The sequence below is a fragment of the Boleophthalmus pectinirostris genome, unplaced genomic scaffold (genome assembly GCF_026225935.1).
Source record: "Boleophthalmus pectinirostris isolate CB_2022bp ecotype Guang Dong unplaced genomic scaffold, ASM2622593v1 HiC_scaffold_5, whole genome shotgun sequence".
NCBI lineage: Eukaryota > Metazoa > Chordata > Actinopteri > Gobiiformes > Gobiidae > Boleophthalmus > Boleophthalmus pectinirostris.
In genome coordinates, this window is record NW_026571404.1 from 3801527 (window position 1) to 3818502 (window position 16976).

Sequence of the window (16976 nt, forward strand, 5' to 3'; positions counted from 1 at the left end):
CTAACTATTTGCATGTTTACAAATGTATATTTAAGTTCACATTTGAGCATTTATTAATGATTAATAAGCCATGAGAGAATGATTTACTAATAATACAATACAATGATCATTCATGCAGCTGTTTTCTGTTAGTTAAGTCTTTCTGAGAGTTTTTCTAAAGTGAAGACGAATTATGTTTATTAAACATTTGTTAAGGTTGGTCAAATTCCAGAGAAACAATAATGCATTATTAGTAAATCATTCTCTCATGGCTTTACTAATCATTAATAAATGCTCAAATTTGTACTTAAATATACATTTACAAATGCACACGCAAATTGTTAGTTCATGAGTAATTAAGTAAGAAATACTTATGAGTAACTTTTTACAGCACATTCAAATTAAGTGCAAGTGCTAATTAAGGTAGTAATTAAGTAGTTACTAAGCGTGAATCATTATTAATTAAGTCTTGTTCATTATTAATTAAGTCTTTGTTCATGCTTTATTAAGGCTAAATAAGGTGTAGTTATTATAAAGTGTTACCCAACAATTTACAACCAAATAATCTACAAAGCTTGTTCAAAATGAGAAAGAGAACTCATAATTTTAGAGGGTAAGGAAATTTCAAATTCCTTGCCTTCCTCAAGTGGAGGAGTTCAAGTATCTCGGGGTCTTGTTCTCGAGTGAGGGGAGGATGGAGCGTGAGATTGACAGGTGGACAGGTGCAGCGTCGGCAGTGATGCGGTCGCTGTATCGGACCGTTGTGGTGAAGAGGAGCTGAGTCAAAGCTCTGGATTTACCATCAGTCTCACCTATGGTAATGACCGACAGGACGAGATCGCCGATACGAGCAGTCAAAATGAGTTTCCTCCGCAGGGTGTCTGGGCGTCTCCCTTAGAGACAGAGTGAGGAGCTCAGTCACACGGGAGGAGCTCAGAGTAGAGCCGCTGCTCCTCCACGTCGAGAGGAGCCAGATGAGGGACGGGCATCTGTTCCTGATGCCTCTTGGACGCCTTCCTGAGGAGGTGTTTCAGGCATGTGCCACCAGGAGGAGGCCCCGGGGAAGACCCAGGACACGCTGGAGGGACTATGTCTCTGGGCTGGCCTGGGAACGTCTCAAGGTCCCCCCGGAGGAGCTGGAGGACGTGTCTGAGGTCAAGGAAGTCTGGGAGTCCCTGCTTAGACTGTTGCCCCCACAACTCAGCCCCGGTTAAGTGGAAGAAAATGGATGGATGATTTCGGCAAATAAAAAGTCTTCGTCAGATATTTTTCTTGCTTTGAACCACAGTAAACAAAACAGTTACCAGCCCAGGTGCTCATATCCTCCTCCCCACTCTACAACAAGAAAACAGTTTAGATATTTACATAAAAAAAACATTCTATTAAATACAAAAAGAGTTTAACCATGTCATAAAAAGCATCTTAAGTCAGTCAGATCAGCTGGAACCTGTGAGTCAGTGGGACACACTTTCCTCTCGAAATAAACGTCATTAGTCGAGCGTCGGATCCGCTGACCCACAGGTTGGCGGTGTGATTCCAGCTTCCACAGATGAACGCTGTCGTTGTGTCCTTGGGCAAGACACTTAACCTACCTGCACCCCCAGTGTCTGCACATACAAGTGAGTGTGTGAATGTGCGATGGGACAAGATCTCGTGAGACAAAATTACCACAAGATCGTGCAAACTAGAGAAAAACGACCCCATGAGATTTTTTTATTTTTTTTTCCACACAAATTGACCTTTAAATTTGACCAAAAAAAAGAGTTAAGAACTGGTGAGTTGTTCAGTTTGAGAAGCTCCAAAAAGCAGGACTACAATGACTGCCAAAGTATTACATAAAATAAATAAAAATAGTAAAGCCAAAATTGTGAAACGGATTGCACGACTTATTTATTACATTTTGTTCTCGTTCTGTCATTCCTTCTACTTTGTTATAATTATTTAGAACCAAAATATCTTAAAAAGTTGAACCAAAAATAGGAATTAGATTATAAAATATGATAAGGAGCACACATAAAATAAATAAAAACAGACTTTGACTGATTGGAAGTACGAAATATAGTGTGTTACGGGCAGAATTACCATGCAAAAGCAGCAGCGTAATTAGAAAGTGTAATTAGACGGTATATTTGACGACGTTGTTGATGTCAGTTCTGCTCGTGTCTGGTATCTCGTAGTCACACACACACACACATTCTCGTGAAGCCAGTGCAGCTGTTTTAATATTTGCTGTTTGTCCAGTTCATCGGCTGCATAATCGGACGCCAGGGCAGCAAAATAAACGAGATCCGGCAGGCCTCGGGGGCTCACATCAAAATCGCCAGCGCCGCGGACGGCTCCAGCACGCGCCAAGTCACCATCACGGGGACTCCGGCGAGCATCAGCCTGGCGCAGTACCTCATCTCCGCCAGGTAACACACGTTTACGCACAACTTAAGACATTTGTCACGATTTAGTGCTTAGTTTAGACGTTTGGTTTGTGTCGGTTAAAGCAGCGGCGCGTAACTCTCTGGAGGCGGCGCGTCCAAACAGAAAGATGAAGCTGTATTCTGGAACATTCTAATAATAGCTGCGCTTTTCCAGACACTCGAAGAGGCTTTACGGAGCATTATTCATTCACTTTACACTCGACGGTGGTAAGATAAGATACTGTTGTAGCCACGGCTGACCTGGCAGACTGACACAAGTGAGGCTGCCAATCTGCGCCATCTGCCCCTCCAACCTCACACACCACACACACACACACACACACACACACACACACACGCACGCACGCACACACACACACACGCACACACACACACACACACACACGCACGCACGCACACACACACACCACTTTCATACCTGGAAATGTGGGTCAATCCATGTGTCATTTGTTCATTCGTTTTTCAAAATAAAACCAAAAATAAGAAAACGAACAAACAACAGTTTTCTTCATTATTTGTCTCCAAAACCAAAATGAAAAAACAAATAAAGATTCGTTTTTTCAGTTTTTGATTTTGTGTTTAAATGAAAAATGGAAAAAAAAGGATAACGTTTACGTGACTGTCGGACTTTTGCACCACGTACGGACTGAACCAGGACTGATCCAGATCCGGGGCCAGACCGAGACCAGAGCGGGACCAGGTCCGGAACCAGAGCGGGACCAGACCAGGACCAGGTCCAGGACCAGAGCGGGACCCGAGCGGGACAAGAGTGGACTCCGACCTTTGACTCCGAGTCTGGTCTCGGTCTCGGTCTGGTCTGGTCCCGGTCTGGTCTCGGTCTCTGGTCTGGTCTGGTCTGGTCCGGTCTGGTCTCAGTCTTGGTCTGGTCCCAGTCTGGTCTCAGTCTTGGTCTGGTCCCGGACCTGGATCTGTCCTGGTTCATTCCGTATCTAGCACAAAATTTCGACATCGAAGTCACGTAAACAGTTCGTTATCTGTTTTTTTCCATTTTTCATTTCAACACAAAATCGAAAACTGAAAAAACGAATCATTATCTGTTTGTTCATTTTGGTTTTAGAGACAAATAATGAAGAAAACTGTTTTTTTTTTTTTTCCGTTTTCTTATTATTGGTTTTATACTTAAAAAACAAATGAACGAATCATACACGGATTTGGGTCGAGTGAAAAATAGTGAAAGGTGAAGGCGATGGGCAGGATTGATCCACAGGAAGAACCAAAAAGTATTCAGTATTTTTCAATTTCATTGGGAAGAGAAACAGTTTGAACAGAGGTTTGAGTCACACACATCTGATTCACTTTTGCATTTATGAAGTTCACAAACAAATTTCTCGAGTCGTTTTCCGCTGTTAGAACAAACAACAACCACACAATTAACGATGTCCAAATCCCAAAACTAAAATATGACAATATCAGAACCAGAAACAAAAGTGATATGGATCAAAAGACTTGAAAAGATCAAACATGGTGGTTTGATGCTCACTTTTCCGGAAAACCCTTCCCACTGTGCATTGCGCAATGACCGGACGTCCGACAGTCTTGATGCGTGGAGCCATGGAAAGTTTCTAACGAGGTACAGTTTGACGCCTATAAAAAAATAAACTGTTATTCTTTTATCACTGCACAAGTTAGGCATCAAAATTATACATTTACAGAAGTAATTAATCTGATTTCAGTAATTAAGCACAGTACATATACTTCAGAAATCCTCCTGAGCTGCAGGTTGGAGACCCGTGTTTTAGCCAAAGGAACATTTCCATGGAAACAGGCAGGAGCAGGTTCTCTTCCAGGAGATGCAATTCGTCTCCGAGGAAGGATGTATTTTATTCAGAGATTTTTATTACAGTAAAAACTTCATGGACATAAACAGAATGTGGCCCTTGAACCTGTTCTCTCTGCCAGGTGAAGCATTAGACACAAGTTTAAATCACTGAACACTGGAGGTTTGGACACTGGAGGCTTGGACCTCATTTTGGCCTAATTGAGTCCATTTTCCTGACTTAGTCCTGAGCTGCCAGGTAACACATTAGACTTTGCCCGGTGAAGCTCTCTGTCTGCAGACTGTGTGTGTGTTTAACTGATGCATGGACGTGTAATGAGGAAGTGTGAACAATGTGGGACCATTAAACATTCAGGCACTTTTAGGCTGCGTTCAGACTGCAGCCTGAAGTCAACCAAATCTGATTTTTTGGCCTCTATGTCTACGTTCAGACTGCAGGGCTTAACGCTCAATTCAGATTTTTTTATGTAATCCGATGTTTTTGCGAGGTCGTTCACATTTCCAGTTAAATGTGACGTGTATGTGACTCCAGTGTGAATGTTAAACGGCCCAAAAGTGTCCCACATGTGACACTGGAGACTAGAGATGCGCAGATTGCGGTTACAACCGCGGTATCCGCGGTTAATCCGCGGGTCGGGCGGATGACGTGACGAAAAATTATATTTTAATTAAATTCGGGCGGGTGGCGGTTTAACTACTAAAAAAAAAAAAGTTATTGTTAGTATTGTTACGTACATCTGAAAAGACGAGTGTCATTGTCTGTGTTTGTAGTATGAAGTGTACGTCATGTCCTTAATTAGCCCATTTGACCTCGTTTTTATGTTCTGAAGGTTCAGGTTGTGTCGGGTTATTGATGCCTAAGGTTTACGAGGCACATATTATATGCAGTTTATTTTATTATTTCTAATTTATTTCAGCTGTTTGCCAACACGTAAGTGGCTATAGGGACATATTTATTTAGTTATGCTTTTTTTTTGTTTTTTTTGTTTCGATATCAGATATATTTTAAAACACGCAGACATTATAGCGTAAACTGCCACTCGGGGGATTTAAAACTTAAAGAAAGACCGATGGAGTGAGGCTATGACTTTGAAATAACATGGGGCAATGGCAGAATGTTCAGAATGTAACAACATCCAACACGAAGGCAAGAAGGTTCAAAAAACAGCCTAGTCGGAAAACGTTGTCAGTTAATTAGCTGCGCAAGAAAACCAGGTAAGTCTGGGGTTGTTACGGACAATTAAGAATGTGAAAAACACGCTGAGCCAATTTTGGAATGAATGAGCTGTAGAGTTTGCATTTTTATCGAGGCTTCTTAGTTTGTTTGCTGTATGATTGTTCTAAAATCTAAAATCAATGGGCGGATGGCGGAGGGTGCGGTTTTGAAAACCTTTGGTGCAAAATGGACAGCGGGCGGATGATGAGTTTTGTGTCGCGGTTGCGGATGAAAAAATAGCCCATCCACACATCTCTACTGGAGACACGACGACGTCAACCGCAGCGAGCGTCTCTGTGTTTATGGAAGTTGTCTAAACATGGACGCAGCATCGAGCACCTGGAGATTTTAAAGTTCCTCTCGTACCGGAGCCAGAACATGAACAACTTACACGTATAAATACACACATATACACATACACATACATACACGTACACATACAAATAGATAAAATAAATAAGTAAATAATAAGTTAGTAATTAAAAAGGGAGGCAGTCGGGTTACACATTCATACAGTACATTTTAGAGTACACATACATCAGGCATGTCCAAACAATGGCTCGTGGGCCAAATGCGGCCCTCAGACACATTTTTCTTGGCCCTCAGGCTTCCAGGTGAATTGGCCCAAATGACCTTGTATCAATTAAAAATTAACTTTTTACTGCAGTTTTTTTGAAAATCTACCTTGATAAAGATAATATTGAATATTTACTGTGTGTTTTAAGGATCTTGCATGAATAATTCTGATGGCTCATTTTAACGTGTTAAATAAAAGCCTGATCCCGTCAGATCTCAGAAGCTCAGCAGGTCTGGCTCTGGTCAGGACTTGGAGCCACAGTGAGAATAACTGTCGTTGTGTCCTTAGGCAAGACACTTCACCCAGATTGCCTTGTATGAAAGTGGTGTGTGTGTGAGTGACGGTGGTGGTCGGAGGGACCGATGGCGCTGTTTGGCATGGCAGCCGCGCTTCTGTCAGTCTGCCCCAGGGCAACTGTGGCTACAATACTATCTTACCATCACCAGGTGTAGAGTGAATGAATAATACTGAATAATGATCTGTAAAGTGTCTTTGTGACAAAAAATGTCTGTAAAAAGCGCTATATAAATAAAGATTTACTTACTTAAACATGCACATATTTCAATTCTTCACTGTATTGAGCATCATTAGAGCCACATCACTGTATGGGGCGGCAGTAGTTCAGTTGGTGGAGCATTCGCCACTATCTAAGGTTGGCGGTTTATTCCAGCTCTCGACATAAACATCACAGTTGAGTGGTCAGATCCACTGACCCACAGGTTGCTGGTGTGATTCCAGCTCCCACAGATGAATGCTGTCGTTGTGTCCTTGGGCAAGACACTTAACCCACCGTGCCCACAGTGTCTGCGTACACTGGTGTATGAATGTGTGTGTGGTGAATGGTCTTGTTGTAAACTGAGTAACTTGAAGGTGGAAAAGCGCTACAGAAAAATGTGACCATTTACCATCAGTCTGTGGCCCTCGATCGGCCTCTGCTTCATCTGTGTTTAGAAATGTGGCCCTTGATGAAAAAAGTTTGGACACCCCTGACACACATGTAGAGTACACATTTTTAGGATTTCAGTAGGTTTTTTTCCCCCCTCAACAGAAAACCACTGAAAACCTTTACATTATGCATTACAGTTACTCCCCACTTCATATAGTTTAATTTTCTCCACCACTGTCACAGTTCACAAAGTTCAATGACAAAAACCTTTCACAAAACGTTGCTATTATTGGAAACAAACACGCTCATTTTCCCTCCACATTTTGTAACCGGAGAATTTTCGTAATGGTTTCTTCTTTTTGTATCATAAAAATAACTAAACTGCCCATTTGGAAAGTCTTGAATAATTTAAAAATGTTTGGCCTTGCAACAAAAACGAATCTCCGCTGAACATTTCCTCTGTGATTGTGAGTGTCTGAGTGGAATAACCCTTCACATTTCCCCTTTAATGAGACTTACTGTGGGTTTTTCTGTGTGATTCGTGCGACTTAAAGAATCGCGCGTCCGTCTCTGCGGCGCTGAGTCGTCCGCTCCGCCGTGGCAGCAGAGCGGACAGCTGGGCCACGGCGAAGCGTCCAGAAATCAGCTTAAAGGCATTAGCTGTGCCGCTGTGGAGTTACGGGGATCCGACGTCTGCAGAGAAAATAACACGAGAGAAGAAAGGATTTAAATGTACAGACGTCAGATCCTCCTGTTCCTATTGTGCAAAGATTTGTAACAAAACAAAATGTAAATGTGAAAAAAAATAAATAAACGCCACGAGAATTCACAAGAGCAGCTACGACTGAAGAGGACCAGACAGGACTAAAACAGGACTGACCCAGGACTAAAAGACTAAACCAGGACTAAACCAAGTCTAACCCAGGACTAACCCAGGTTTAATTATGAACTAAGCCAGGACTAACCCAGGTTTAAACCAAATTTAAACCAGGTCTGAACCGGATCTAAACCAGGACTAAACTAAACTAGGTCTAACCTAGAACCAAACCAGATTTAACCTAGGGCTAACCAGATCTAAACCAGAACTAAACTAGATCTAACTCAGGACTAAATCATGTATAACCCAGGGCTATACCCGATCTAAACCAAGACTAAACCAAGTTTAATGAAGGGCTTAACCAGGTCTAAACCAGGACCAAACCAGGTTTAACCTAGGACTAAACCAGATCTAAACCAGGACTAAACCAGGACTAAATCATGTATAACCCAGGGCTCTATACCCGATCTAAACCAGGACCAACCCACGTCTAACTCAGGACTAACCCAAGTTTAACCTAAGGCTTAACCAGATCTTAACCAAGATTAATCAGATCTAAACCAGGACTAAAGTAGGTCTAACCCAGAACCAAATCATGTCTAACCCAGGGCTATACCAGATCTAAACCAGGACTAAACCAGGTCTAACCCAAGATTAAAGCAGGTTTAATCAAGGGCTTAACCAAATCAAACCCAGGACCAAACCAAGTTTAACCTAGGACTAAACCAGATCCAAACCAGGACTAAACAAGGTCAAACCCAGAACTAAATCATGTCTAAACCAGGTCTAACCCAGGACTAAACCAGATCTAAATCAGGACTAAATCATGTCTAACCCAGGGCTATATCAGCGCTAAACCAGGACTAAACCAGATCTAACCCAGGACTAAAACAGGTCTAACCCAGGACTAAACCAGGACTAACCAGGAAACTAAACCAGACTAAACCAACCAGGACTAAACCAGATCTAACCCAGGACTAAAACAGGTCTAACCCAGGACTAAACCAGATCTAAACCAGGACTAAATCATGTCTAACCCAGGGCTATATCAGCGCTAAACCAGGACTAAACCAGATCTAACCCAAGACCAAACCAGGTTCAATTTAGGGCTAAAACAGATCTAAACCAGGACTAACCTAGGTCTAACCCAGGACTAAACCACATCTAAACCCAGAGAAAACCAGATCTAAACTAGACTAAACCAGGTCTAACCTCAGGATTATATCACTTCTGACCCAGGACTAAAAACACCAGTGTTGGAGCTGAATGACTCACACTCCTATTTTAGAACAAGAAGGTTCCAGAAGTTTGGCCTTTGTGTGTGGAGTTTGCATGTTCTCCCTGTGTCTGTGTGGATTTTCTCTGACACTGTCGCCCAACCTGAACCCGGCCCAAGACGAACAAACAGATTTAGTCCTTACTTAAAGGTTGTATGGAGGATTTTTTTTTGTTTCAAACTGTCAGTGAAAGATTAAAATACCATTACAGAGACGCAGCAGCTTTGTAATTATGATGACCAAAAAAAAAAAAAGAACAAAAATCTATCAACTGTGGACGTGTTGAGGCCAGATAAACATCAGCCAATAGAAAACGAGGCTCCCTCATTTTCTATTGGCTGTTAGGTTGTCAATCAAACTCCCTAGTGTAACTGACTCGTCGGAGCGCGGGGATTACGTGGTTTACGCAGCGGGTCTTAGAGGCTTTTTCGAACTGTCGCTTCCTCGCATTTCGCACAAAGTTTGTCGCGACGGCGGACGGGAAACCACGACCGGTTCGCCGCAAAAGAAAGTCCGTTTTTGAGGTCGCTGAAAGAAGAAGAGAAGAGGAAAAGGAGCAAAGCCAAACTGAGGTGATTCTTGGAGATCTCGTCCAGCGATGGCGCGACCGAAGCAGACGAAGGGTCTAAAAACTGACGCGTCGGTCGCTGAATTGCTTCTAGACAGGAAACTTCAACAGTAATTCTGAACGCGCACAAGGACTGTCGCTGTATTTCTCTTCCTTTAAAAAAATCCTCTATACAACCTTTAAACCCCAGCTCGTAGTTTGGTCTTGGTTTCGGCCCTGTTTTATACCAGATTTAGTCCATATTTTGACATCACTTTCTCTGTAATTGTTTTTTGTTTTGGTCGTTTAGTCCCGATTTGGACTCATTTGATTCTTTTGGCTTAGTCATAGAATAAATCAAAGCGTGGTCTCGGTCTGAGCGTTGGTGCACTTGGTATTCTGTGTGCTGTGGGAGACGTGGCTCTAATGATGCACATCGACTGTGACTCAATAACATGGTGTCTGTGAAATGTAAACACTCCACTATTAGCTTCAAGGAGTCATTAGATATTGCACTCATGACATGTCATTTACTGCTCTGTTTCTCCACCCACACACCATGTTTCACCACGTACTAAATAATGAGTTTAAACATTTTTCAAAGAATACATCACTGTTTTTACGGTCTTGTACCAGTGTGAGGGGTTTCACTCTGCAGCCTGAGCGAAACCACACACACCCCCAACCTGCAGCTTGTCCACAAACTCGTGAGCCGTCATGTACCAGTGTGTATCACAGGGAAGGTTCAACTTCTTAAAACATCTTACGTGTCCATCCACCTCATGTCAGCGCGATGCTCCTGCCTTTTCACGCTCCTGCTCCTCCCTCCTTCTAATAATAATAATAATAACAATAATAATGCATCAGTTTTATATAGTGTTTTTCTGGACACTCAAAGACACTTTACAGAGCATTATTCACTCCATACCTGGTGGAGGTAAACTACTATTGTAGCCACAGCTGCCCTGGGGCAGACTGACAGAAGTGAGGCTGCCAATCTGCACCATCGGCCCCTCTGACCACCAACACTCACACACACACCACTTTCATACTATCACACATCAGCTCCCTCCTCAATGCGCTGATAGAAGAGCAAGACAAAATGTGAAGCAAAAACTAATCTAAATTTCTGTGACAGTGTCGGTACAGACGAGGCCTGTGTTGTTGAAGTTTGCCTAATAAAAGTGCACAAATGCATCTGTTTGTCACAGCGTGTGTTTATGCTGAGGCTAAATCCCACTGCAAAAACCAGTAAAGGCGTTTTCAGGCCGACAGAACCGCGCCGGTTCCCGCACCTAATCTTGAACCGACTCACATGTTCACGCCGGAAATCTGAGTTTTTAGGAACTGAAAAGTTGGTTCAAGTAAAATCTGTTATTTTTATGTGAACCGTGACGACACAGAAGACGTCAGCAGCGTTCATCCGGTTCACACGCGATAAAATAAACAAACAAAGAGCAATTGAAACTATCACGTATGAAATTAAAAGTTTTAAGTCTGCAAAAACTCTTCCGTACTGTTGGTCTTGCATGTGTCTGTGTTCTCCTGATGAGATCACACGTCTGGATTGGGCGTCGCTGTCGTTTTCTCCACAGCAGATCGATGTTTCAGCAGAGCTCAGCACGTGAATAATGACTTTTATAAGTACAAACGCTCGCTGGTGCTGATGATGTGATCCATGATTGTTATTTCATCCATTTTTTGTACGGCCTTGTTTTTATTTGGTGGTAAATCCACACCTTCTGTCGATGATGTGTCATGGGTTCATGTAAATGGTTTGAATGTGGCTCGTTCACCGGTGAGCGCTTTGGTTCCCAGTGGAATTGGTGCTGGAACCGACACCAGCACCGTTCTGACCGTCCTGAAAAACTTGAAAAAACAGGTTTAAAAATCATACTCAATTTCTTCACAGTTTTGTGTAAAGCGCCGGTGGAAGTTGTCTTAAAGAAGTGGTTCTCAAACTGTGGGTGAGGGTCCAAAAAAGGTGCGCAGAGTGTTTAAATCAGGGGTCCCCAACCTTTTTCCTTCTGTGAGTTACTTTTTGTAAAATGAAAATGGCAGAGACCTAATCATTTTAACGGTTGCCAGAAATTTAGTAAATATATGAGCCACGGTGAGTTGAAGATGAGGGACAGTGAGAAACAAACAAACATGACCCATTATCCAGTTATCAGTGCACAAAATTAGGCATCAAAATGAGACATTTAGGAAGGAAATAGGCATTTAAAGGTTGTGTGGAGGATTTTTTTTGTTTCAAGTTGTCAGTGATAGATTATAGATGCAGTCGCCTTGTAATTATGATGACCAAAAAAAAGAGAATAAAAATTCATCAACTCTGGACGTGGTGGGGCTAAACATTTGCCAATAGATAACGACACTGCCTCGTTATCTGTGAGCTGACAGGCTGTCAATCAAACTCCCTACGTTTCTAGTGTAACTGACTTGCCTGCGCCGCCGGTACGTGGTTTACGTACGACTGTCACACAGTCCACAGACGCAAGACGCACAGACGCTGTTTACTCCACCAACGCAACAGTTCTTAGCGGCTTTTTTTGACCTATATCTTCCTCGCAGTTCGCACAAAGTTTGTTGCGATGGCGACAAGAATCCAGGAGCAGTTCGCCCCAAAAGAAAGTCCGTTTTTGAGGTCGCTGAAAGAAGAAGACAAGGGGAAAAGCAGCGAAGCCAAACTAAGGTGATTCTTGGAGATTCATTCCAGCGATGGCGCGACTGAAGCAGACGAAGGGTCTAAAGACTGAACGCACTGGTCCACAAATTACTCCTGGACAGGAAAACTTCTGCTTATTATGAAAACGTACTTTATTTCCAAGAGCTAGACAAACGTTTTTCAGGACACGAAAGCGATATCCTATGTCTGAAAACGTAATTTTCAAGGCAAAGAAAGAGTCCACTTGCTGCTGCGTGTTGTAGCTAGTTCATTCGCACTGAATCTCCGCGCACTCTTCTCTGCACCCCTTTCCTGCTCCTGTCCCCGCTGCCCGATCCACTCTTCCCCACTGCTCCTCACTTCTCCGTCTTGTCTAACCAACACTGTAGTTAGTTGTTTACAAGTCATGTGCAGCACCGGCTGTAAACAAACCTGTTTGTGGCGTAAAGAGGAGGAGGGAGGAGGTGTTTCTACGTAGGAGCTGTAGGGGAGGGGAGGTGGTTTCACACATGCGCAACATTTGAAAAAGGACAAACAGTCGCTGGATTTCTCGTTCCTTGGAAAATCCTCTATACAACCTTTAAACAATCAAATTTGAGTTATTCAGCTCTAGACAGAAACTAGAAAGTAACTAGTGAGCCGCTGTAGTAGAACTTTTAAAAACAGACAGAAGACACACAAACAGTAATAATGATCTGTCGTCTGTATAAACATTGTCAGGTTCAGAAGTGTTTCCATGGAATCCAGGAGGTGAAAGTTCCACAGTGTTGCTTTAACTCATCTCAACACAAAGACATGAGCAGACGTGTGTGAGCGTCTCTCTCCTCTCGCCTCAGTGGAAACTCACTGGAAACTTCTCTGTCCTCCCCAGTGATTTTCTCTGCACTAACCTCAGCTCAACTCTTCTCCCTCATTCTCTCTCTCTCCTCTCTCCCTCACCGCACTCTCTCTCTCCCTCTATCTCTCTGTCTCTTTCTTTCTCTTGCTCATCTCTCTCCCGCTCTGTTCTCTCTGTCTCTCCTCTACCCCATCTCCTTCTCTTCTCTTCTCTCTTCTCTTTCTCTCTCTTTCTCCTCCACCCCCTCTCTCCCTCGCTGCACTCTCTCTCTCCCTCTATCTCTCTGTCTCTTTCTTTCTCTTGATCATCTCTCTCCCCGCTCTGTTCTCTCTGTCTCTCCTCTACCCAATCTCCTTCTCTTCTCTTCTCTCTTCTCTTTCTCTCTCTTTCTCCTCCACCCCCTCTCTCCCTCGCTGCACTCTCTCTCTCTCTCTCTCCTCTCTGTCTATCTCTTTCTTTCTCTTTCTCCTCTCTCTCTCTCCGCTCTCTGTTTCCCTCTATGTATTTTTCCTCTCTTTTCCTTCTTTCTCTTCTTTCTTTAGTCCTAGTTTAGTTTAGTCCTACTTGAGTCTTGGTTTAGATCTGGTTTAGTCCTGGTTTAGTCCTGGTTTAGTCCTGGTTTAGTCCTGCTTTAGACCTGGTTTAGACCTGTTTTAGTCCTGGTTTAGTTTAGTCCTGGTTTAGTCCTGTTTTAGTCCTGGTTTAGTTTAGTCTGGTTTAGTCCTGGTTTAGTTTAGTCCTGGTTTAGTCCTGGTTTAGTCCTGGTTTAGTCCTGGTTTAGACCTGGTTTAGTCCTGGTTTAGTCCTGGTTTAGTTCTGGTTTAGTCCTGGTTTAGACCTGGTTTAGTCCTGGTTTAGTCCTGGTTTAGACCTGGTTTAGTCCTGGTTTAGACCTGGTTTAGACCTGGTTTAGTCCTGGTTTAGTCCTGGTTTAGTCCTGGTTTAGTCCTGGTTTTAGTCCTGGTTTAGACCTGGTTTAGACCTGGTTTAGTCCTGGTTTAGACCTGGTTTTAGAGTCCTGGTTTAGTCCTGGTTTAGTCCTGGTTTAGACCTGGTTTAGTCCTGGTTTAGTCCTGGTTTAGTCCTGGTTTAGTCCTGGTTTAGACCTGGTTTAGTCCTGGTTTAGTCCTGGTTTAGTCCTGGTTTAGACCTGGTTTAGACCTGGTTTAGTCCTGGTTTAGACCTGGTTTAGACCTGGTTTAGTCCTGGTTTAGACCTGGTTTAGTCCTGGTTTAGTCCTGGTTTAGACCTGGTTTAGTCCTTGTTTAGACCTGGTTTAGTCCTGTTTAGTCCTTGTTTAGACCTGGTTTAGTCCTGGTTTAGTCCTTGGTTTAGTCCTGGTTTAGTCCTGGTTTAGTCCTTGTTTAGACCTGGTTTAGTCCTGGTTTAGACCTGGTTTAGACCTGGTTTAGTCCTGGTTTAGACCTGGTTTAGACCTGGTTTAGTCCTGGTTTAGTCCTGGTTTACATCTCTCTCTATATTGTTTCTCTCTTCTTTCCTTGTCCCTCTTTCTCTCTCATCCTCCTCCTTTTTTCTCTCTTCTCTTTCTTCATCTGTTCATCTTCTCTCTCTCTTCTGTCCACAGTTTGGAAATGGCCAAATACACCATGGCGGCCGCTTCCTCCGCCGCCCCGGTCGACCTGAACATGACCTTCGCCCCCTCGTCCTCCTCCTCCTCCTCGTCCCCGGGCTCCTCCTCCTCCGTCCTGGCGTCGGCTCCGCCCGGCTCCTCGCTCCAGGGGGCCCTCGCCGGCCCCCACTACGCCGCCCTGCCCATGTCCTCCCTCCTGGGCATGAAGACTGTCCCGGTCCTGGCCATGCACCCGTCCGCGGCCACGGCGCTCGCCCAGGGCCTGGCGCCGGGTCTGGCTCCGGGTCTGACTCCGTACGCCGCCAAGATGCCCACGAGCGGAGGCAAGAAGTCCGACAGGCAGAAGTTTGCTCCGTACTGATGGAGAAAATCGTGCGAATCCGTGTTTTGTTTTATCCACTGAAGAGTAACTTTACTTCAAAACAAAACAATAGTGGTCCAAGACTTCTACTCGAGTATCAGTAAACTACAAAAACTGTCAAAAAGATCCTCCAGAGTGTGTATGATTATCAGAGGAGGGTCGAGCGGAAAAAAACGGTCCAAGAAATGAGTAAAGAAGTAATTGGGAAAACTTCTACTCGAGTAAAAGTAACTTAAAGAGAATCTGATTTATATAAAAATTCAATAAAGGGTTTAGTCCGTACAAAAATCAGACGTTTTCAAGGAATCTCCCCTGTGAGCCGTCTCAGATTTGCCTGAAAAAAATTCTAAAAATTTCTAAAATCACCAAATGAAAGAAGAGTAACTTTACTTCAAAACAAAACAATAGTGGTCCAAGACTTCTACTCGAGTATCAGTAAACTACAAAACTACACTATGTAACTTTTCAGGTGGAGAGTCTGCTACCTGTCAAAAAGATCCTCCAGAGTGTTTATGATTATCAGAGGAGGGTCGAACGGAAAAAAACGGTCCAAGAAATGAGTAAAGAAGTAATTGGGAAAACTTCTACTCGAGTAAAAGTAACTTAAAGAGAATCTGACTTATATAAAAATTCAATAAAGCGTCAGTCCGTACGAAATCAGCCGTTTTCAAGGAATCTCCCCTATTGTTCTCCCCTACTATTAAGTCTCAGATTTCGCTGAAAAAAAATTCTAAAAATTTCTAAAATCACCAATTGAAAGAATCTCAAATTTTAGTTCAATCCTTTGAGTCGTTCCTGAGTTATGGCCCACTGAAATTTTTCAGAAATATTAATTTATAATCATGTTTGAGAGACCATAAGTTCATAAAAAATAGAGCTAAGAAGCTGAAAATTCGTATCATTGTAAATTCCTGGTCATAGATTCTGAATCTGTTGTCAAATATTGTGTATTTTTATTAAAGGTTGTATGGAGGATTTTTTTTTTGTTTCAAATTGTCAGTGAAAGTTTAAAATACCATTACAGAGATGCAGCAGTTTTGTAATTATGATGACCAAAAAAAAAAAGAATGAAAATCTATCAACCGTGGACATAATGAGGCCAGATAAACATCAGCCAATACAAAACGAGGCTCCCTCATTTTCTATTGGCTGTTAGGTCGTCAATCAAACTCCCTACGTTTCTAGTGTAGCTGACTCGCCAGCGCGCGGGGATTACGTGGTTTATGCGGCGGTTCTTCGAGGCTTTTTTAATCTGTAGCGTCCTCGCAGTTCGCACAAAGTTTGTTGCGACGGCGGACGAGAATCCACGACCAGTTCGCCGCAAAATAAAGTCGGTTTTTGAAGTCGTGAAGAGAAGGGAAAAAGGAGCAAAACAAAACTGAGGTGAGTCTTGGAGATTTCTTACAGCGACGGCGCGACTGAAGCGGACGAAGGATTTTATTTCTAGACAGGTCACTTCAACGGGAATTCTTGAACGCGCACCGGCTGTAAACAAGCGTGATTTCTAGAGTAAAGAGGCGGGAGGAGGAGGTGTTTCTACTGAAGGAGCTGTGGAGGAGGAAGGTGGTGTCACACACGGACAACATTTGAAAAAGGACTGTCGCTGTATTTCTCTTCCCTTAAAAAATCCTCTATACAACCTTTAAGGGGGGCGCTGTGGGTCCACAAAATCTCACATTTGGTTACCGCTCAAAATTTTTTTTTCAATTTTTGAGCTTCCAAGATCTATTTACTTCAAGCAGATATTTACAAACTAACTACTGAACCTGAATATTAGAGCAGGAGTCTCCAACTTGAGCTCCCGTCGGCTCTCCACCCTTTACCAAAAAACTCGCCAAGAGATTTCAGAATCATACGTCTTGTGCTGAATAAACTGAATTAATTAAATGAGGAAAGTAATTGTGTAAATATTTCATAGGCGTCAAACTGTTCCCCACCTAAAAGCTCTTATATTTACTCCGTTTCTTGCAGAAATTAGTAGCTCTCTGGCCT

At 43.1% G+C, this 16976-nt stretch overlaps 1 protein-coding gene across 1 annotated transcript in view; it reads left to right on the forward strand.

Annotated features, from left to right (window-relative positions):
* zgc:110045 (uncharacterized protein LOC664755 homolog) overlaps positions 1-14984 on the forward strand; it is a 65160-nt gene extending 50176 nt beyond the window's left edge. Inside the window, exons 7-8 of the mRNA XM_055162927.1 lie at positions 2221-2390; positions 14618-14984. Coding sequence (XP_055018902.1) covers positions 2221-2390; positions 14618-14984 — 537 coding nt within the window. The remainder of the gene's footprint in view (positions 1-2220; positions 2391-14617) is intronic.
* The last annotated feature ends 1992 nt before the right edge of the window (positions 14985-16976 follow it).